We start from the raw sequence: 21,949 nt of genomic DNA, 5'->3' as shown, positions 1-21,949 counted from the left end.
GAGATGTGATTATAATCTAGCCGAATGCAGTGTTGCCCCTAGGAGTTTTTCAGCAGTGGTGGCAAGGGTAGTGGGGGTAACGCTAGTAACGCTAGTACATTACTACTAGCGTTGACTGATTAATAATAATTGTTGGGTATAGTTGTTTTTGAAGTTTTGTTATGATCTGTATGGTGTAAAAATTGTTCTACTTAAGCAATTTAATATAAATAAGGCACCTCGGGGGGCTGTGGTATATCGCCTGTATACCACGGCTAAGGGCTGTGCCTATGAACAGTCCTTAGCAGTGGTATATTGGCCATATACCACACCTCCTCGGGCCTTATTGCTTAATTATAAACTGGCTACCAGCGTAATTAGAGCTCTGATATACCATGCCTGTCAGCCAATCAGCATTCAGGGCTCGAACCACCCAGTTTATAATGTGTAATAATTGTTGTTTGTAGCTGAGGGTTTCTCTGCCTCTGGCCAGTATTCACAAAGAGTCTCTGAGTATGAGTACTGATATAGGATAGGTTTTGCCTTCTAGAGATCATAATGAAAAATTATAATATGGAAAGGGAACCTTATCCTAGATCAGTAATCTTTTGAATACAGGTATAAGGCAATGATCATTTTAAAAAACATTGTCCTCCTCCATCTTAAACGGCACCGACCCCCATTGCCTGCAATTCTCTCTTCCAAATCTCACACATACATTGGGTAAAAGGGAGTGATTCTTACGCTATATATACAAACGTATGTGAACACCCCTTCAAATTAGTGGATTCGGTTATTTCAGCCACACGTTGCTGACAGGTATATAAAATCGAGCGCAAAGCCATGCAATCTCCATAGACAAACATTGGCAGTAGAATGACCTTACGGAAGAGCTCAGTGATTTTCAACGTGGCACCGTCATAGGATGCTACCTTTCCAATAAGTCAGTTTGTAAAATTTCTGCCCTGCCAGAGCTGCCCCCAGTTAGTAAGTGCTGTTATTGTGAAGTGGAAACATCTAGGAGCAAAAACGGCTCAGCCATTAAGCGGTAGGCCACACAAGCTCACAGAATGAGACCACCGAGTGCTGAAGCTGGTAGCATGTAAAAAATCGTCTGTCCTCAGTTGTAACCCTCACAACCGAGTTCCAAAACTGCATCCGGAAGCAAAGTCAGCACAAGAACTGTTCGTCGGGAGCTTCATGAAATGGGTTTCACATGCCTAAGATCACCATGTGCAATGCCAAGCGTCGGCTGGAGTGGTGCAAAGTTTGCTGCCATTGAATTCTGGAGCAGTGGAAACTCGTTCTCTGGAGTGATGACTTCACCGTCTGGCAGTCGGACGGATGAATCTGGGTTTGGCGGATGCCAGGAGAACGCTTCCTGCCCGAATGCATAGTGCCAACTGTAAAGTTTGGTGGAGGAGGAATAATAGTCAGGGGCTGTTTTTCATGGTTCGGGCTATAGGCCCCTTAATTCCAGCCAAGGGAAATCATAACAGTACATCATTCAATAAAATTCTAGAAGATTCTGTGCTTCCAACTTTGTGGCAACAGTTTGGGGAAGGCCCTTTCCTGTTTCAGCATGACAATGCACCTGTGCACAAAGAGAGGGCCACACAAAAATGGTTTGTTGAGATTGGTGTGGAAGAATTTGACAGCCGGCGACCCAAAAAAAACGACTTCGTAAAAGGGAGAACCGGAGCGGTCTTCTGGTCAGACTCCGGAGACGGGCACATCGTGCACCACTCCCTAGCATTCGTGCACCACTCCCTAGCATTCTTCTCGCCAATGTCCAGTCTCTTGACAACAAGGTTGATGAAATCCGAGCAAGTGTAGCATTCCAGAGGGACATCAGAGACTGTAACGTTCTTTGCTTCACGGAAACATGGCTCACTGGAGAGACGCTATCGGAATCGGTGCAGCCAGCTGGTTTCTCCACGCATCGCGCAGACAGAAATAAACATCTTTCTGGTAAGAAAGCGTATGCGTATGCTTCATGGTTAACGTGACGTGGTGTGATCATAACAACATACAGGTACTCAAGTCCTTCTGTTCACCTGATTTAGAATTCCTCACAATCAAATGTTGACCGCATTATCTACCAAGGGAATTCTCTTCGATTATAATCCCAGCTGTATATATTCCCCCCCCAAGCAGACACATTGATGGCTCTGAACGAAATTTATTTGACTCTTTGCAAACTGGAATCCATTTATCCGGAGGCTGCATTCATTGTAGCTGGGGATTTTAACAAGGCTAATCTGAAAACAAGACTCCCTAAATTTTATCAGCATATCGATTACGCAACCAGGGCTGGAAAAACCTTGGATCACTGCTATTCTAACTTCCGCGACGCATATAAGGCCCTGCCCCGCCCTCCTTTCGGAAAAGCTGACCACGACTCCATTTTGTTGATCCCTGCCTACAGACAGAACCTAAAACAAGAAGCTCCCGCGCTGAGGTCTGTCCAACGCTGGTCCGACCAATCTGATTCCACACTCCAAGACTGCTTCCATCACGTGGACTGGGATATGTTTCGTATTGCGTCAGATTGACGAATACGCTGATTCGGTGAGCGAGTTCATTAGAACGTGCTTTGAAGATGTCGTTCCCATAGCAACGATTAAAACATTCCCAAACCAGAAACCGTGGATTGATGGCAGCATTCGCGTAAAACTGAAAGCACGAACCACTGCTTTTAATCAGGGCAAGGTGACCGGAAACATGACCGAATACAAACAGTGTAACTATTCCCTCAGCAAGGCAATCAAACAAGCTAAGCGTCAGTATAGAGACAAAGTAGAATCTCAATTCCATGGCTCAGACACAAGAGGTATGTGGCAGGGTCTACAGTCAATCACGGATTACAAAATAAAACCAGCCCAGTCACGGACCAGGATGTCTTGCTCCCAGGCAGAGTAAATAACTTTTTTGCCCGCTCTGAGGACAATACAGTGCCACTGACACGGCCCGCAACTAAAACATGCGGACTCTCCTTCACTGCAGCCGACGTGAGGAAAACATTTAAACGTGTCAACCCTCGCTGCAGGCCCAGACGGCATCCCCAGCCGCGCCCTCAGAGCATGCGCAGACCAGCTGGCTGGTGTGGTTACGGACATATTCAATCAATCCCTATTCCAGTCTGTTGTTCCCACATGCTTCAAGAGGGCCACCATTGTTCCTGTTCCCAAGAAAGCTAAGGTAACTGAGCTAAACGACTACCGCCCTGTAGCACTCACTTCCGTCATCATGAAGTGCTTTGAGAGACTAGTCAAGGACCATATCACCTCCACCCTACCTGACACCCTAGACCCACTCCAATTTGCTTACCGCCCAAATAGGTCCACAGACTATGCAATCTCAACCACACTGCACAATGCCCTAACACATCTGGACAAGAGGAATACCTATGTGAGAATGCTGTTCATCGACTACAGCTCGGCATTTAACACCATAGTACCCTCCAAGCTCGTCATCACGCTCGAGACCCTGGGTCTCGACCCCGCCCTGTGCAACTGGGTACTGGACTTCCTGACGGGCCGCCCCCAGGTGGTGAGGGTAGGCAACAACATTTCCACCCCGCTGATCCTCAACACTGGGGCCCCACAAGGGTGCGTTCTGAGCCCTCTCCTGTACTCCCTGTTCACCCACGACTGCGTGGCCACGCATGCCTCCAACTCAATCATCAAGTTTGCGGATGACACAACAGTGGTAGGCTTGATTACCAACAACAACGAGACGGCCTACAGGGAAGAGGTGAGGGCCCTCGGAGTGTGGTGTCAGGAAAATAACCTCACACTCAAAGTCAACAAACTACGGAGATGATTGTGGACTTCAGGAAACAGCAGAGGGAACACCCCCTATCCACATTGATGGAACAGTAGTGGAGAGGGTAGTAAGTTTTAAGTTCCTCGGTGTACACATCACAGACAAACTGAATTGGTCCACCCACACAGACAGCATCGTGAAGAAGGCGCAGCAGCACCTCTTCAACCTCAGGAGGCTGAAGAAATTTGTATTGTCACCAAAAGCACTCACAAACTTCTACAGGTGCACAATCGAGAGCATCCTGTTGGGCTGTATCACCGCCTGGTATGGCAACTGCTTCGCCCACAACCATAAGGCTCTCCAGAGGGTAGTGAGGTCTGCACAACGCATCACCGGGGGCAAACTACCTGCCCTCCAGGACACCTACACCATGCGATGTCACAGGAAGGCCATAAAGATCATCAAGGACAACAACCACCCGAGCCACTGCCTGTTCACCCCGCTATCATCCAGAAGGCGAGGTCAGTACAGGTGCATCAAAGCTGGGACCGAGAGACTGAAAAACAGCTTCTATCTCAAGGCCATCAGACTGTTAAACAGCCACCACTAACATTGAGTGGCTGCTGCCAACACACTGACTCAACTCCAGCCACTTTAATAATGGGAATTGATGGGAAATTATGTCAAATATATCACTAGCCACTTTAAACAATGCTACCTAATATAATGTTTACATACCCTACATTATTCATCTCATATGTATATGTATATACTATACTCTATATCATCTACTGCTGTAAAGGCGTTCTTCGTTTGTCGAAAAAGAGTCGGACCGAAATACAGCGTGGTGGTTAGTCATGTCTTTAATGAAACAAATCGCGATACATGAAATAACTTATACCAATACAAAACAACAAACGGAACGTGAAAACCTAATTACAGCCTATCTGGTGAACACTACACAGAGACAGGAACAATCACCCACGAAATACACAGTGAAACCCCGGCTACCTAAATACGGTTCCCAATCAGAGACAACGAGAATCACCTGACTCTGATTGAGAACCGCCTCAGGCAGCCAACCTATGCTACACCCCTACTCAGCCGCAATCCCAATGCCTACAAAACCCCCAATACGAAACACATTTAAACCCATGTCACACCCTGGCCTGACCAAATATATAACGAAAACACAAAACACTATGACCAAGGCGTGACAACTGCATCTTTATGTAATACATGTATCACTAGCCACTTTAACTATGCCACTTTGTTTACATACTCATCTCATATGTATATACTGCACTCAATACCATCTACTGTATCTTGCCTATGCCGCTCTGTACCATCACTCACTCATATATCTTTATGTACATATTCTTTATCCCCTTACACTTGTGTCTATAAGGTAGTAGTTTTGGAATTGTTAGCTAGATTACTTGTTGGTTATTACTGCATTGTCGGAACTAGAAGCACAAGCATTTCGCTACACTCTCATTAACATCTGCTAACCATGTGTATGTGACAAATAAAATTTGATTTGATGTAGTGTAGTTCCAGAGCCCCGTTATACCCATGTAATTACTCCCAGGGGAGTGTGACACCGCTAAAGGGTGCAGACTGTAGACAGCCTGGCTTGGTTAGAGCTGTATAGGCTGCAGGCAGGGTTAGGCTGTCTGGGTGAAATCATAAATCCCGACAGGGAATATGGCAGGATGAGAGAGAGAGAGAGAGAGAGAGAGAGAGAGAGAGAGAGAGAGAGAGAGAGAGAGAGAGAGAGAGAGAGAGAGAGAGAGAGAGAGAGAGAGAGAGAGAGAGAGAGAGAGAGAGAGAGAGAGAGAGAGAGAGAGAGAGAGAGAGAGAGAGAGAGAGAGAGAGAGAGAGAGAGACCTTCGCTAATCTGTGTTACTTGTGGCGCCTTGAATTGAGTGAGGACGGGAGGGAGGATTTGTGTATGAAAGAGAGCTTCTCCTTACCCTCCAGCTCTGTTTTTTTATAAACATTGAGGCGATGTGGAGGAGGTAGGAGTAGTCTCTGCTGATGACATCATCCATTTAGCTCAAGGGGATTCTGCAAGAGAGAGGGAGAGAGATGAGAGTGAGAGAGGAAGGAGGGGTGGTTACCATGGTGATGGGTCCTTTTAAGCAGCTGCTGATTTGCTAGAGCTCTCTCCCTCCCTCCCTTCCTCCTCCTCTCTCCTCTCCTCTCTCAACCAGCCATTTAGGCAAGAGATTGGTGCTCTGTGCGCTAGGCTGTGGACCTTCCTGCTCCAGTCATTCTACTCTGTCTGCCACATGCGGGGATGGGAGACCCTACCCTCCAAGCACAGAGAGAGGATACTGGCAGGTAAGAGAAGGGAGGACATCTTTATTCTACAGGGCTTTAGCTGTAGTTGGGAGGTGAACTGATCTGTCTCTCACTGCAGAAGACAGCCAGAGCTCTGTTTCTCTAAGCTCAGATGGGATATTACAGATATGTTCAATGTGTTTGATCTTGCTTGGCATGACAATGACCATAGGATATGGCAAGTGACAGCACAAACAGATCTGGGACCAGGCTACAGTGACAATGACAATAGGAAATGGCAAGAGACAGCACAAACAGATCTGGGACCGGGCTACAGTCATGAAGCACAGGCTCTGTCTCTGCATGATTCGAGAGGAAGGAACCAAAGCCCATGAAGCATATGTTACTGCTGCTGCTGCCTCTGGTTAACATCAGACATTAAATGTCTGCTTTCAGCACAGCTGCAGAACAAAACAGAGCACAAACAGACACGACCTGAGGTCCATCTGTTGTTTGGGCGAGGAAGAGGGTCAGTCAGTCACTCACCCCATTTTCAGCCAATTTGTAGATAGCAACTAGGCTAAAACTGCACCATGTTCTCTTCTGTATTGTAATAAAGGGCTGGGGTGGAGGGTTGGATTTGTGGATTTTACACATAATTATATACATTGGCTGAGAAACAAATAATGCACGGCTTTGTTTTGACTGTTTAGCTTTGTGATCCATTGAAATGCATAGCATGAATTATTTATTGAACTTGGTTTTAAAATTCCACTGACATTCCATACTGTCGAAATCTCTCTGTCACTAACATAGCTCACATGTATGCAAGCACATACTCATGACAAGGCACATAGAATTAATATGCATAGTTGCATAAGGTAATGTAGTCACACACGTCACATCATACACATCCAACACAGACACACACAGTCACACAGTCACACAGTCACACAGTCACACAGTCACACACACTCAACTACATTCCGGTGCATCGGTTTGGTCTTCATTTGGAGTATCTCTGGGAAATGGAAGGATGTGCTGTGAAGTCTTTTCTTGGTCAGATGTCACAATTGACTGATGTTTCATTGATTAAATGAAAGCCTCTCCACATTGTTTCCCCTTCAGTATCTCATTCAAATCAAAATCAGGAAGCCTTAGGTGGAATAGCCTCGTTGCAGTATTGACTCTTCAATAGACATGTCATGGATTTGACATCTCAGGGACATGTTGGTACAGTTCACATGGAAAATACCCATCAAATTGAATGCTCCTTGTGTTGAGAATGCAAGACAGAACTAGGTCAATGTGTCTTGAAAGATGTTTGTGGCGACCTGTTTTTTGGATGAATACTGTGCTTTGAAGGTTATTGAATGTGATTGTAATTTAACCAAGTTTAAAATGATTTTTTTTTTTTGTTTTAATTATGTGTTTATTTAATTATGCCTCTTCCATAGCTGCTTTTGATAAGAGAAACAGTAGAAGACTTGGGGGAAAGCCTGTATTCACCAGCTCAAAGGTAATGCAGGATAAAAGAAACAGTAGAAGACTTGGGGGAAAGCCTGTATTCACCAGCTCAAAGGTAATGCAGGATAAAAGAAACAGTAGAAGACTTGGGGGAAAGCCTGTATTCACCAGCTCAAAGGTAATGCAGGATAAAAGAAACAGTAGAAGACTTGGGGGAAAGCCTGTATTCACCAGCTCAAAGGTAATGCATGATAAAAGAAACAGTAGAAGACTTGGGGGAAAGCCTGTATTCACCAGCTCAAAGGTAATGCATGATAAAAGAAACAGTAGAAGACTTGGGGGAAAGCCTGTATTCACCAGCTCAAAGGTAATGCATGATAAAAGAAACAGTAGAAGACTTGGGGGAAAGCCTGTATTCACCAGCTCAAAGGTAATGCATGATAAAAGAAACAGTAGAAGACTTGGGGGAAAGCCTGTATTCACCAGCTCAAAGGTAATGCATGATAAAAGAAACAGTAGAAGACTTGGGGGAAAGCATGTATTCACCAGCTCAAAGGTAATGCATGATAAAAGAAACAGTAGAAGACTTGGGGAAAGCCTGTATTCACCAGCTCAAAGGTAATGCATGATAAAAGAAACAGTAGAAGACTTGGGGGAAAGCCTGTATTCACCAGCTCAAAGGTAATGCAGGATAAAAGAAACAGTAGAAGACTTGGGGGAAAGCCTGTATTCACCAGCTCAAAGGTAATGCATGATAAAAGAAACAGTAGAAGACTTGGGGGAAAGCCTGTATTCACCAGCTCAAAGGTAATGCATGATAAAAGAAACAGTAGAAGACTTGGGGGAAAGCCTGTATTCACCAGCTCAAAGGTAATGCATGATAAAAGAAACAGTAGAAGACTTGGGGGAAAGCCTGTATTCACCAGCTCAAAGGTAATGCATGATAAAAGAAACAGTAGAAGACTTGGGGGAAAGCCTGTATTCACCAGCTCAAAGGTAATGCATGATAAAAGAAACAGTAGAAGACTTGGGGGAAAGCCTGTATTCACCAGCTCAAAGGTAATGCATGATAAAAGCTTATTTATTATTTAATTGACTAGTTATTTTTTTATTACTCTCTTGTATTGTTAAAACTTACTTGTGTGACATGTTCCCATCTATAACACAGATACACCTATGTAATGATTATGATATGTGGTTATGATGCCTAGTTAGTTGCATGCACTGATTATACTTTACTCTGGATGAGAGCATCTAAGTGCTCAATGACTCAAATGTAAATGTCACGGTGTGATTATGATCTAGGATGGTGACTTTTAAAAGTCTGTAATTACTGCACACTGACACAGAAATGTGAATGGTCAAAACACTAGTGGGCCTCACGCACACACGCACGCACGCACGCACGCACACACACACACACACACACACACACACACACACACACACTGATTCTGCTGCTGATGACTAAGTTTCATCCTTGACACAGAAAGCAATTACCTTTCAGCCTCTCAGAGTGATAAACACACAGACCTTGTGTCGTATCAGACTTATGAAGAGTAACACAAGGCAGTCAGAACCTTGAAATATGTGATGAGGGTTGCTTTTGTTTTACAAGCCTGAGTGTACAATACAGCTCAGTCACATGCAGGCGTCCTCACCAGTATTATTTGCTTTTGGGAATTTAGAAGATGCTCTTATTGCGATTAACTTACAATTAGTGCATTGATTCAACTAATGCATGTAAACCAACATATAATGAAAAACCTTTTTAGCCACTATCTGCAAAATCAGTGCTAATCACTTTCTCTATCACAGGTTAATTATAGGTAATTGCAGGTTAGATCGAATTTGCTTCATCCCAGTCTTTAGTTGTTGAATCAAGTCTGTAGGCTACTACTCCATTATCCTAAATGATGTTGTGTGATCTGATCTTTCCATTCAAACCTCTCCCCTCTCTCTCTCTCTAGCAGCCGAGGGGTGTAAGATGCCCTTGAGTTCCTGCAGCTCCTTGTGAAAGACCTCTTGTCCACAGGACCATTTGGGTCATCAGGAACACAGGGAAAGGAAGTTGCACTGCAGTTACATCATCAGCCACCATGAAGTCAGACGGGCTGGGGACGCCAGGCCTCCCATCCACCGCAGGGAGAGGGACTGGTGCTACCAAGCCTGGAGACACTGGCCCATTCAGGGCAAAGAACGTCAAGACCAAGCAGCCAGGCGACCACCAGAGCACCACGGCTAAAGCCAAGACTACAACCTCTGCATCAGCCAAACCAGTGCTCAACGGTACGGCTGGCCCAGGGGGGGCTAGGAGGGAGGTAGCCACCGCTAACGGACCCAGGGGGTCCCCAACAGGTGGGAAGGGGACGAAGGACCAGGACAGGAAACCTAGCCCTAACCCTGGAGCCAGGCCCAAGACCTCTCCCTCAGGCACCACCTCCACAGCTCAGGCCAGGCCAGGGAAGCTGCAGAAGAATACAGCAGGGAAGGGTGACTCTCTTCAGGGGGCAGACAGCAGCATGGCCCACCCCGCAACTACCACCCCCTCCACATCAGGCAGTGCCTCTCCTGACAACAGTTTCGGAAGCCCACGCAACTGCCCCACCATGCCAGGTCTGGTCTAACATCCAACATAATTAACTTGCTCCCCAGTGGGCAAAACTGGTTGAAAATCCATTATAATGACTTTGTAATGATTTTCAACTCATTTTGCCAGCTGGGAAACTGTATTTCCCTTGTCTAACATCCAATGTTATTAAGTTGCCTCCCAGTAGGGAAAGACTGTTGAAAAGACATAATGATGTTGTAATTACATTGTAATGACGTTGTGATAATAACGCTGTAATGACGTTGTGATAATAACGCTGTAATGACGTTGTGATAATAACGCTGTAATGACGTTGTGATAAGGACTCTGTAATGACGTTGTGATAAGGACGCTGTAATGACGTTGTGATAAGGACGCTGTAATGACGTTGTGATAAGGACGCTGTAATGACGTTGTGATAAGGACTCTGTAATGACGTTGTGATAATAACGCTGTAATGACGTTGTGATAAGGACTCTGTAAAGATGTTGTGATAATAACGCTGTAATGATGTTGTGACAAGGACTCTGTAATGACGTTGTGATAACAACGCTGTAATGACGTTGTGATAAGGACTCTGTAAAGATGTTGTGATAATAACGCTGTAATGACGATGTGACAAGGACTCTGTAATGACGTTGTGATAATAACGCTGTAATGACGTTGTGATAAGGACTCTGTAATGACGTTGTGATAATAACACTGTAATGACGTTGTGATAAGGACTCTGTAATGACGTTGTGATAATAATGCTGTAATGACTTTGTGTTAAGGACTCTGTAATGACGTCGTGATAAGGACTCTGTAATGACGTTGTGATAAGGACTCTGTAATGACGTTGTGACAAGGACTCTGTAATGACGTTGTGACAAGGACTCTGTAATGATGTTGTGATAAGGACTCTGTAATGATGTTGTGATAATAACGATGTAATGACGTTGTGATAAGAACGCTGTAATGATGTTGTGATAAGGACTCTGTAATGACGTTGTGATAAGGACTCTGTAATGATGTTGTGATAAGGACTCTGTAATGACGTTGTGATAATAACGCTGTAATGACGTTGTGATAAGGACTCTGCAATGACGTTGTGATAAGGACTCTGTAATAACGTTGTGATAAGGACTCTGTAATGGCATTGTGATAAGGACTCTGTAATGACGTTGTGATAAGGACTCTGTAATGATGGTGTGATAATAACGGCGTAAAGACGTTGTGATAAGGACTCTGTAATGACGTTGTGATAAGGACTCTGTAATGACGTTGTGATAAGGACTCTGTAATGACGTTGTGATAAGGACTCTGTAATGACGTTGTGATAAGGACTCTGTAATGCCATTGTGATAAGGACTCTGTAATGACGTTGTGATAATAATGCTGTAATGACGTTCTGATAAGGACTCTGTAATGCCACTATGATAAGGACTCTGTAATGACGTTGTGATAAGGACTCTGTAATGCCACTATGATAAGGACTCTGTAATGACGTTGTGATAATGACGCTGTAATGACGTTGTGATAAGGACTCTGTAATGATGTTGTGATAAGGACTCTGTAATGACGTTGTGATAAGGACTCTGTAATTATGTTGTGATAAGGACTCTGTAATGACGTTGTTATAAGGACTCTGTAATGACGTTGTGATAAGGACTCTGTAATGACGTTGTGATAAGGACTCTGTAATGATATAAGGACTCTGTAATGACGTTGTGATAAGGACTCTGTAATGACGTTGTGATAAGGACTCTGTAATGACGTTGTGATAAGGACTCTGTAATGACGTTGTCATAAGGACTCTGTAATGACGTTGTGATAAGGACTCTGTAATGACGTTGTGATAAGGACTCTGTAATGACGTTGTGATAAGGACTCTGTAATGACGTTGTGATAAGGACTCTGTAATGACGTTGTCATAAGGACTCTGTAATGACGTTGTGATAAGGACTCTGTAATGACGTTGTGATAAGGACTCTGTAATGACGTTGTGATAATAACTCTGTAATGCCGTTGTGATAAGGACTCTGCAATGACGTTGTGATAAGGACTCTGTAATGACGTTGTGATAAGGACTCTGTAATGACGTTGTGATAAGGACTCTGTAATGACGTTGTGATAAGGACTCTGTAATGACGTTGTGATAAGGACTCTGTAATGACGTTGTGATAAGGACTCTGTAATGACGCTGCGATAAGGACTCCGTAATGGCGTTGTGATAAGGACTCTGGAATGACGTTGTGATAAGGACTCTGTAATGACGTTGTGATAAGGACTCTGTAATGACATTGTGATAAGGACTCTGTAATGACGTTGTGATAAGGACGCTGTAATGACGCTGTGATAAGGACTCTGTAATGACGTTGTGATAAGGACTCTGTAATGATGTTGCAATAAGGACTCTGTAATGACGTTGTGATAATAACGCTGTAATGACATTGTGATAAGGACTCTGTAATGCCGTTGTGATAAGGACTCTGTAATGACGTTGTGATAAGGACTCTGTAATGACGTTGTGATAAGGACTCTGTAATGCCGTTGTGATAAGGACTCTGTAATGACGTTGTCATAAGGACTCTGTAATGACGTTGTGATAAGGACTCTGTAATGACGTTGTGATAAGGACGCTGTAATGACGTTGTGATAAGGACTCTGTAATGACGTGATTCTAAACCGTTTTGATGCTGGGTTAATTCACTCATTGTTATGATGACATTCATTTGATTTTATGGCAGAAAGTTAGAGTGTCTGAAAAATTAGCTTGATTCAGAAATGAATGGTAGCAGGTTTTGTGAAGAATAAGTAGCAGAGTGATTTAAATGAGATGCTTTATCCCAGAGGGGCGGCAGGTAGCTTAGTTGTTAGGGCGTTGGACTAGTAACCGAAAGGTTGCAAGATCGAATCCCTGAGCTGACCAGGTAAATATCTGTTGTTCTTCCTATGAACAAGGCAGTTAATCCATTGTCATTGAAAATAAGGATTTGTTCTTAACTGACTTGCCTAGTTAAATAAAGGTAAAATAGGAGACGGGAGAGAATACATTGAAGTAGAAACGCGTTGCAGTATTGGTGTGTATAAAGATGAATCAGAAAGCACTCCTTTCTTTCACACGTATTAATCAGTTCAATGGTAGCACCATGGAAATGAACATCCATATAGGTAGCGCAGCCTGTGTGGTAACAGACACCCAAAAAAGCCACACAGCTCACACACAGACCAATTGTTTCTCCACTGCAGGTCTGGTCCTCGCTCCTGTGGTGACGGTGTATGCTAGTTTGTAGACTAAAATCAAAGTTTATTGGTTGCATACACAGTTACACAGAATATGGAAAAAGTCAAGTGGTCTGATTACTTTCCGAAGGCACTGTACACCCACACCCACACACACTCACACAAAACACAAACACAAGCTCTCACACACGCACACACGCACACACGCACACACACACACACGCACACACACACACACACACACACACACACTCAGGTTCAGCGAAAGTCTAATTATTTTTTTAAATCTGAAACAAATCCAAATTACAATCCAAATAACACTATAACAATAATCCAAAAAACTATCTGTGTTTATGTGCATGGGATTAATGTACACAAAGATATACTATGAATGATATGTACAACAATATATTTATTACAGTGAGCTATGTCAAGTATACAATATATACAGACACAGTGGGTCTAAACAGTATAGAAATGGGAAGCATTGATTGTTCAATGTCTAAAGCTTAGTGCACGTGTGTGTGTGTGTGTGTGTGTGTGTGTGTGTGTGTGTGTGTGTGTGTGTGTGTGTGTGTGTGTGTGTGTGTGTGTGTGTGTGTGTGTGTGTGTGTGTGTGTGTGTGTGTGTGTGTGTGTGTGTGTGTGCGTGTGCGTGCGTGCGTGTTTTGTGGGTGTGGGTGTACAGTGCCTTCGGAAAGTAATCAGACCACTTGACTTTTTCCATATTCTGTTACGTTACAGGCTTATTTTAATATGTATTAAGTAAAAATTTTCCTCATCAATCTATACACAATGCCCGTCAATTACAAAGTGAAAACAGATTTTTAAAGATTTTTTATAACGTATTAAAAATAAAAATAAAATACCAGAAATACCAGAAGACCCTTTGCTATTAGCCTCAAAATTGAGCTCAGGTACTGTACATCCTGTTTAAATGTACCATCCTTTAGATGGTTCTACAACTTGATTGGAGTCCACCTGTGGTAAATTCAATTGATTGGACATGATTTGGAAAGACACACACCTGTCTATATAAGATCCCACAGTTGACAGTGCATGTCAGAGCAAAAGCCAAGCCATGAGGTCGAAGGACTTGTCCGTAAAGCTACGAGACAGGATTGTGTCAAGGAACAGATCTGGGGAAGGGTACGAAAACATTTATGCAGCATTGAAGCTCCCCAGGTACACAGTGGCCTCCATCATTCTTAAATGGAAGAAGTTTGGAACCCCCAAGACTCTTCCTAGAGCTGACCACCCGGCCAACCTGAGCAATCGGGGGAGAAGGGCCTTGGTCAGGGAGGTGACCAAGAATCCGATGGTCACTCTGAAATACCTCCAGAGTTCCTCTATGGAGATGGGACAACTTTCCAGAAGGACAACCATCTCTGTAGCACTCCACCAATCAGGTCTTTATGGTAGAGAGGCCAGACGGGAGGCACTCCTCAGTAAAAGACTCTCACACCATCAGAAACAAGATTCTCTGGTCTGATGAAACCAAAATTGATCTCTTTGGCCTGAATGCCAAGCATCACAACTGGAGGAAACCTGGCACCATCCCTACGATGGAACATGAACCCGTTCTAACATCTTAGGAGAGACCTGAAAATAGCTGTGCAGCGATGCTCCCCACCCAACCTGACAGAGTTTGACAGAATCTGCAGAGAAAAATGCGGGAAAACTCCACCAAATACAGGTGTACCAAGCTTGCAGTGTCATACCCAAGAAGACTTGAGGCTGCAATCGCTTCCAAAGCTGCTTCAACAAAGTACTGAGTAAAGGGTCAGAATATTTATTTTTAATACATTTGCAAACATTTCTAAAAACATGTTTTTGCTTTGTCATTATGGGGTATTGTGTGTAGATTGATGAGGGAAGAAAACAATTTAACCCATTTTAGAATAAGGCTGTAATGTAACAAAATGTGTAAACTTTCCGAATGCACTGTATGTGTGCGAAAAGGACTCAATAAGGTGTAGATTAGAGTATAAGGCCTCAGCCGGTCTGTCCCTCCTTTTCATTCAACAGAGAAAGGGAGAGACTCAGAGTGCCATATGCTCTCCCTCCCTCCCTCCCTCTCTCTAACCAGCCCAGTCATCCCATCTATCTACTCTACTCCAGCTCTATGTTATTGCCTCTGATTTTGCAATATTTTGGCTTTGATGTGCAGTACTAATATCAGTTCCTAGCTTCTAGCTCTCACATCCTTGTTAGCTCTCCTTATAATGGAATCATCTCTGTACTTTGTTTGAGGATTTCATGAGTTCAATTAGCATTTCTCCCCTCAAAACTGCCTGTTTATCGATGCTCTATTTGTCCCCAGTAAGCTGTATAAATTAATTATGCCTCTTAATCCCTCATTCTAAGTGAGCAATTTTCATTTTCTGAAATGAGACCGTTTCCAACAATAAATATCAGTGTTTGGTTAAACGCACGATAACGATCCTCTGTGTTTTAGATCTTAAGACAAAAACCCAGGCTAAAGTTCTGACCAAATCTCCACTGACCAAACCCCCCCAGAAAACAGACACCACAAAGACCAACAGGTAAGCAGCACTGCACCCGATATCAGAACATCCAATTTTGGTAGACCATCCCTGAGAAATGGTAGAAATAACTCTGCTGCCCCCCACTGTTATATAGTGGTAATTGCTAGTCCATACAGAGATGGGTGAAACGATACATTGCAGTACTTGTTAATGCCATGGTCTTTTGAGGTTTATGCGCTTTCATCCCTTAGTGTGATCAGACCCTGTGATTTTGTATCCTTTATTGAATGATTGTTGTTATTGTCCTAAATTAAACATATTTTAAGCAATTGAAATGGCTTTCATTTTGTGAGTGTCAGGATTCATTTTCTGTTCTCCGGTGCTGTTCTTTTGACTTCATGGTTTTTTCATCTCCCCGATCAGCCCTACCAATAAGCCTAGCACCAGAGAGGCCAATAAAGCCAAGCTCCCCGCTACAGGAAGAACAACAACTGTAGGAACAGGAGCCAGAGCAGACACAAAGGGGATGAGCACACCAACAGGCTCAGCTGAGAACCAGGGTGAGAAACCGTGTGTGTTTGCACACGCGTGTGGACGTGTGTGCATCCATGCGTGCATGAGTGTTTCTTCCAATACAAATCCTAACATCTCACTGGGCCAAACTATTGAAATATGTTTCTCCTCTCATGCAGTCTCCAGACCTGGGTCATCCCTGAGTGCCAGAAAGCCTGCGTCTCCCAGGAAAGAGGAGGATAAGGATGGTTCCAAAGTCTCAGCAGACAAAGCAGCCAGGAAGACCACAAAAACCACCCCAGCTACCGCAGCCACTGCCAAATCTACTTCTAAACCAGTAAAAGCCATCTCCAGCTCCTCTCCTTCCAAACAGCCTCCACTTGCAATGGCCAAACCTGGGCCAAAGCAGAATGCTACCTCTGAATCTCCTACAGAGAAAGCCTCACCCAAGTCAGCGGGGCCAGTTAAAAACGTATCCTCTGTCATTTCATCCAAAAAGAATGCAGCTAAAGAGAAAGAGGGATCTAATGGTAAAACCTCTACAGAGACCCAGCAGGCTAATGACACTGGTTCCGGAGCAGAGAGGGTCTCCTCACATTCAGATCCCAGAGAGAAGGCCTCAGAGCCAGTAGCAACATCCACAGAGCAGAGTCCAGCTCATAAAATCCCACTACCACCATGCCCCCAGGGCCACAGTGGAGGAGGAGACTCCCTCTCCTTACCCCTGAACGCCAGCCCTACGCTAAGTCCTCAGAAATCTGCCAAACAACCAGGTAAACCTAACTGCACAAGAGGAGTCAGGGCTCTGTCCAATCAGCCACCAGCAATCAACCACATATTTAATGGGAATAACCATGTAAGCGGAGAGCCTGCTAAGCGCACAGAGGGGACACACACATGTAAACACACTCCTGGCTCAGTCACAGACCTTCCACTGGACACCCCAACTCCAGGCAGCCCTCTGGAGGACTCGTGGAGCAGCCTGCACCACCAGGTCAGTCCCGAGTCAGAATCCGGCAGTGCCACCACCTCATCAGACGACATCAAGCCTCGCTCTGAGGACTACGACGCCGGGGGCTCCCAGGATGACGTGGATGACTGCTGCTCCAACGAGCGCGGCGAATCCAAAGGGGGCGGCACCATGCGTTGCCATGACTTCCTGGGTCGCAGTAGTAGTGACACGAGTACGCCTGAGGAGCTGAAGATGCTGGATGGTGGACTGCGGGTCGAGGTGAGGCTGAAGGGGTGTGAGGTAGAGACCAGCGAGGAGGAAGGGGTGAAGCAACGCCCGCGCTCCTGGCTGAGCAGGGACCGAGACGAGGTCCCTGTTGAGGAGGAGGTGCAGGCCAATATTACGGTGAAGCAGGTCCCCGACAGCCAGCTCTTCTCCTCTGAGGAGTCCGAGGAGTCTGAGGAAGAGGATGAGAGGTCAGAGGTGGAGGTTCTTCCTGTTCACCAGGCCCCTCTGCCTCCTGCCGATCCCTCTTCTCAATTCCAGGGCATTGTGAACATGGCCTTCGAGGATGGAGCTGACCCTGGTCAAGTCAATGAACAGCAGCAGCAACTGGACTACCAATCAGCCTCTAACTTCCGCCGCTCTGTTCTGATCTCTGTTGACGAGTGTGAGGAGCTGGGATCAGAGGAGTGCGGGGTGCAGACTCCGCCCCAGCAACAGCTTGATGACCCCCTCACGCCCTGCGACGTCTTCGGGAGCAACCCTTCTCCGGCCCCTCAGTCAGTCCCCAACTTTGTCTCTCACTCTGGGGGGCACCTGGCATCGGACTTTCCCAAAAGCACACCTCAGCAGCAGCAGGAACAAGGCAACGAGTACGAGTCCAACAACGACAAACCCAACAAACCTATTGTTTTCCTCACTGAGATCCAAGATCCTCTGGTAGATGACCATAACCCCACCAAAGTGGAGGGAGTAGAGCCCAGCCCTGGTTGCCCTTCTCTGGACCATGACCCCACTGACCTGCCTCCCCAAGAGCGAGAGAGACCCTGCCACCTAGAACTCCGGCCTGCTGAAAAGTACAGCAATGGAGGATCACCACGCAAGAACCCCTCAACCAAGCCGAGCCAAGCATCTGTACCTGTGCACGTAGACAGCAAGAGATCAGACTTACATACAGACTTAAATGACCCTCAGCCGAAAGGGGGCTCTCCTATACATGCAGCTATCCCACAATCCCCAGCAGGTAATGTATAATGATCTACATCTAGGAACCCACCTAATTTAAACCCTGTAGCCAAAGCCCTCACCCATTCTCCCTCCCCACCCAGCCAAACTCCATTAGTCAAGTCATAGTTAGTTAATTAGTTCTCCCTTTGTATCTTGCGATCTCCTCTGTCTGATATAACATGATGCTCAGACTATTCATTTGCATTATGACACGTACACTTATCCCCTTCCTCTCAAAATGAATATAATACAGATTACTTGACTAGTTCAAATTCAAATTGGATAAGGGGTCGTTTTTTTATATGCCCATATAGTGTAGCCGAAAGCTTGTTATTAATACACAAAACATCTGTGTACCAGTCCTTTGATTTGAATTGGTAACACCAATATCAGTAAAAAATGGAGATTGGTCAATCTAGAAACGTGCAGAAGTAGCTTAGCTATAATCATCTTATAACAACTGAACTACCTTTTTCAGAGGCTTTCTGACCTTGACTACTTAGATTACTTATGGAAAGAAAAAGCAATGTTGATTTCAATGAGAAATGATACTAAAATATTAAGGCTGAGTCCTAAATGGCACCCTATTCCCTTTTATAAGGCACTACTTTTGACCACGGCCCGTAAGGTCAAAAGTAGTGCACTGTGTAAGGAATAGGGTTCCATTTGGGATACATATTTAGTGTAAAGTAGTGTGTCATGTGTTGGTTAGAAACCCCCTGCCTTCTGACAAGGTGTGGCGGTCTGATGTAGGCCTAGTTGTACAAATGCACTTTGATGTACATAAAAATGCAAATATTCAATGATTTTTCATTGTTTCTTTTAGTGAATGAAACGAAATCCAACAACAACCAAGATATATATATATTTTTTTTAATCAAATGACACAATAATATGCAAAGTGGCCAGTTGATTTGGAGGGTAAATCCACAAATACTAAGCTGTCATTACGACCAGATTGCTTTTGAGAAAGATGTCAATCTTTGTTTTACTTACCTACAGGGACCCTTGCCTACCCAGGATTGGCTTGTTTTTGTTATTTATTGTCAGACCCTTCTAACCTGTATCTTCTCAACAGTCTGCTTATCAAAAAGACATCTGCATGATAGTAGTACATGCCATTTGTTGTGTCTTTTTATTTATTCCACCCAATATGTTTGTTTTTACTTCTTTTTTTACTTGTTTTATTATGTAATGCTGGTTTGGTTCAATAGACGTGTGGTACTGCCTGGTAGTTTTCTGTATGTGGTGTGTCTAGAACAATCTTTATATTCCATGTCTCTCTTTTTTCACTCTCATATGATACAGCAAAGCTATTACTTAGTGAGGGGGCATTTGGGATGCATACTAGTTACGGTCTATCCCAGTGCAAAACATATCAATCTTGTTTTTGCTGTCAACAGCAATAAGGGGTCAATTGTATCATCCATTGCCAGCATGGATCTGTTATTTACAGTGATATGGAAGCAGTGTTAATTACAGAAAGAAACTGTACATAAAATCAGATGGGAAATGTTAGATTAACCTATGTACTTCCCTTTGTGTTGCAAAGTAAAGCATTTCTGCCTGAATGTAGGTTTTTGTGACAGTATTATAATCATATCTGTACAATACAATAGTTCTATTCATTAGTTAAAGATACCTGCACGGTTTATTTCTTCAAACATATCACTGGTGCCTGAGCAAACTGAGTTATGCAGAGTTAACTAACAAGCGCTGGCAATGCAATGAATGGCTTACTGTGTTTTTTACTGGTGGATAAAAGAGACACATCCAGACAACTACATCCCTCTGTGCTTGACATTTAAGGCAGCTGTCCATCCTATCTGTCACCCACAGTCCAGGTCAGTGACTACTCATGACTTATGCATATGATATAATTCTACATTATGTCAACAATTTCATATTATAATCCATTGGTCTGTAACTAGGTACCAACAATGGTGAAATGAGGGCCTCCTGCCTCTCTCCTAGTGGAATAGAGGACAGGTTATTGACTCATCCTGTCATTTGATTATTAATGGATGTTAAGAGGACACAGTTGCATTAAGGGTGAAACTTTAGCCATCTAAATGTTGGGATAATAACATAAAAGTGACATGCAGGATACCTTTGTAATGACTATGGACTTATGAATTGTTATGTCATTGTCAACTGTTTTTAAGGGGCATTGAAGGACAATGAGACAGACTGGATCAAACAACAACCCCAACCTGTACACATGACTGACGCTCCTCCAAAGCCCTCTCCACCAACTATGAACTGAACTTGAGACAAGCTTTTGAGCACCTCAGCTCCTCTGACAACCGCAGCAGGAGGAGCACAGTGGGGTAGGAGGAGGAGAACGACAAAGAGGAAGATTACAATGAAGAGAGTGGTAAGTTTGTTGAGTGTGACTGGAGCATGCTGAAGCAACTCCTCTCGGACCAGGAGTCCAGTCTCTGCTTCATGAACCCAGTCCCTGAGGACCTAAACCTAGCCCAGTATCTCATCAAGTAGACCCTGTCCATCTCCCGGGACTGCCTGGACACCCAGCAAACCTTCCTGCTCCACGAGAAGGAGACATTTAAACGATGGGCAGAGCTCATATCACCCCTGGAGGTCCCCACAACCAGCATCACTGTGACCAGCTTCCCGCCCGAGTATGCTGCCTCTCTGCAGGGGTAGTGGACCATCATGGAGCTAGAAACTTATCACTGACAAAACCTATACAGAATTAAGCACTAATGGATCATCTTGGAGTTAGAAACACATCACTTGATTGACAGGTTTAAGGACTAAGGAGACACTATGTTAACTTCTTTCTGGATTTATCAACCTTCTCTCTAGATTCATCAACTAAACAACACTTCTTCTGAGACAGACACTACAACAGTACTTTCTATCAGCGGGACCTGTGACACTTTCTCTCTGGACTTCTGTAACATGTCTATGGTTTACTGACATCTACAGTACCACAATTATTCTGTCTTGATGTTTGAGTCACCCTCTATGTATTGGTTGACTGTCTCATGCTTTTTATGCTGCTTTTTATGAGCTTTGAGTTTTTTCGGATTCTCAAACTGAACTTGTTTGTTTGCATTCAGTCCCCTTTCACAGTGCTTGACTTGGACTGAAATAGGTTCCAGTACTAATTGTGGGTGCAGGTACTGTTTATATTTAGGTAAAGGAGCTCCACAACACCTTTCGATAAGAGGAACAGGAGCTCAAGCCGTAGAACATTTTAGGTGCCAGAACTCAGCTCCAGTGAGCTCCTGCCCAAGTCAAGCTCTGCCCCTTCATCATCTTCAGTTATATCCTTAATACTTAATGGACTGAGAGTTTAGACACAAATAAGGTGTTGTGCATGCGGCCATTTGTGTATGTTTAACTGTTTACTTGGTGTTCGCAACCTTCAGAAAGAAGAAAATAAAAAATACATGTTTTTCTCATGGCTCTCTACTCATGATGA

General features: G+C 44.2%; 1 protein-coding gene across 5 annotated transcripts; it reads left to right on the top strand.

Annotated features, from left to right (window-relative positions):
- The first annotated feature begins 5,933 nt into the window (after positions 1 to 5,933).
- LOC123996762 (AP2-interacting clathrin-endocytosis protein-like) lies at positions 5,934 to 21,931 on the top strand. 5 transcript variants are annotated; one of them, XR_006832039.1, is made up of 7 exons: positions 5,934 to 6,093; positions 7,491 to 7,552; positions 9,474 to 10,116; positions 15,773 to 15,860; positions 16,227 to 16,363; positions 16,496 to 20,342; positions 20,664 to 21,931. XR_006832039.1 is itself a non-coding variant. In XM_046300432.1 (6 exons), the coding sequence occupies exons 3-6, from the start codon at positions 9,600 to 9,602 to the stop codon at positions 18,523 to 18,525; spliced, it is 2,772 nt and encodes a 923-aa protein (XP_046156388.1). In that variant the 5' UTR covers positions 5,934 to 6,093; positions 7,491 to 7,552; positions 9,474 to 9,599; the 3' UTR covers positions 18,526 to 21,931. The 5 variants fall into 5 exon arrangements, 4 of the variants coding, with proteins under 4 accessions (XP_046156388.1, XP_046156389.1, XP_046156392.1 ...); XM_046300432.1 differs by having other exon boundaries at positions 16,496 to 21,931; XM_046300433.1 differs by having other exon boundaries at positions 9,471 to 10,116; positions 16,496 to 21,931.
- Positions 21,932 to 21,949: the final 18 nt, after the last annotated feature.

Source organism: Oncorhynchus gorbuscha, linkage group LG15, assembly GCF_021184085.1.
Source record: "Oncorhynchus gorbuscha isolate QuinsamMale2020 ecotype Even-year linkage group LG15, OgorEven_v1.0, whole genome shotgun sequence".
Classification (NCBI taxonomy): domain Eukaryota; kingdom Metazoa; phylum Chordata; class Actinopteri; order Salmoniformes; family Salmonidae; genus Oncorhynchus; species Oncorhynchus gorbuscha.
This window is presented reverse-complemented; position numbering and strand designations above follow the sequence as displayed.

Coding starts and splice junctions, on each gene's coding strand:
- LOC123996762 (XM_046300432.1), top strand. CDS start 9,600: ATGAAGTCAGACGGGCTGGGGACGCCAGGCCTCCCATCCACCGCAGGG. Junction 15,861..16,226: donor GACACCACAAAGACCAACAG/GTAAGCAGCACT, acceptor CTCCCCGATCAG/CCCTACCAATAAGCCTAGCA. Junction 16,364..16,495: donor AGGCTCAGCTGAGAACCAGG/GTGAGAAACCGT, acceptor CCTCTCATGCAG/TCTCCAGACCTGGGTCATCC.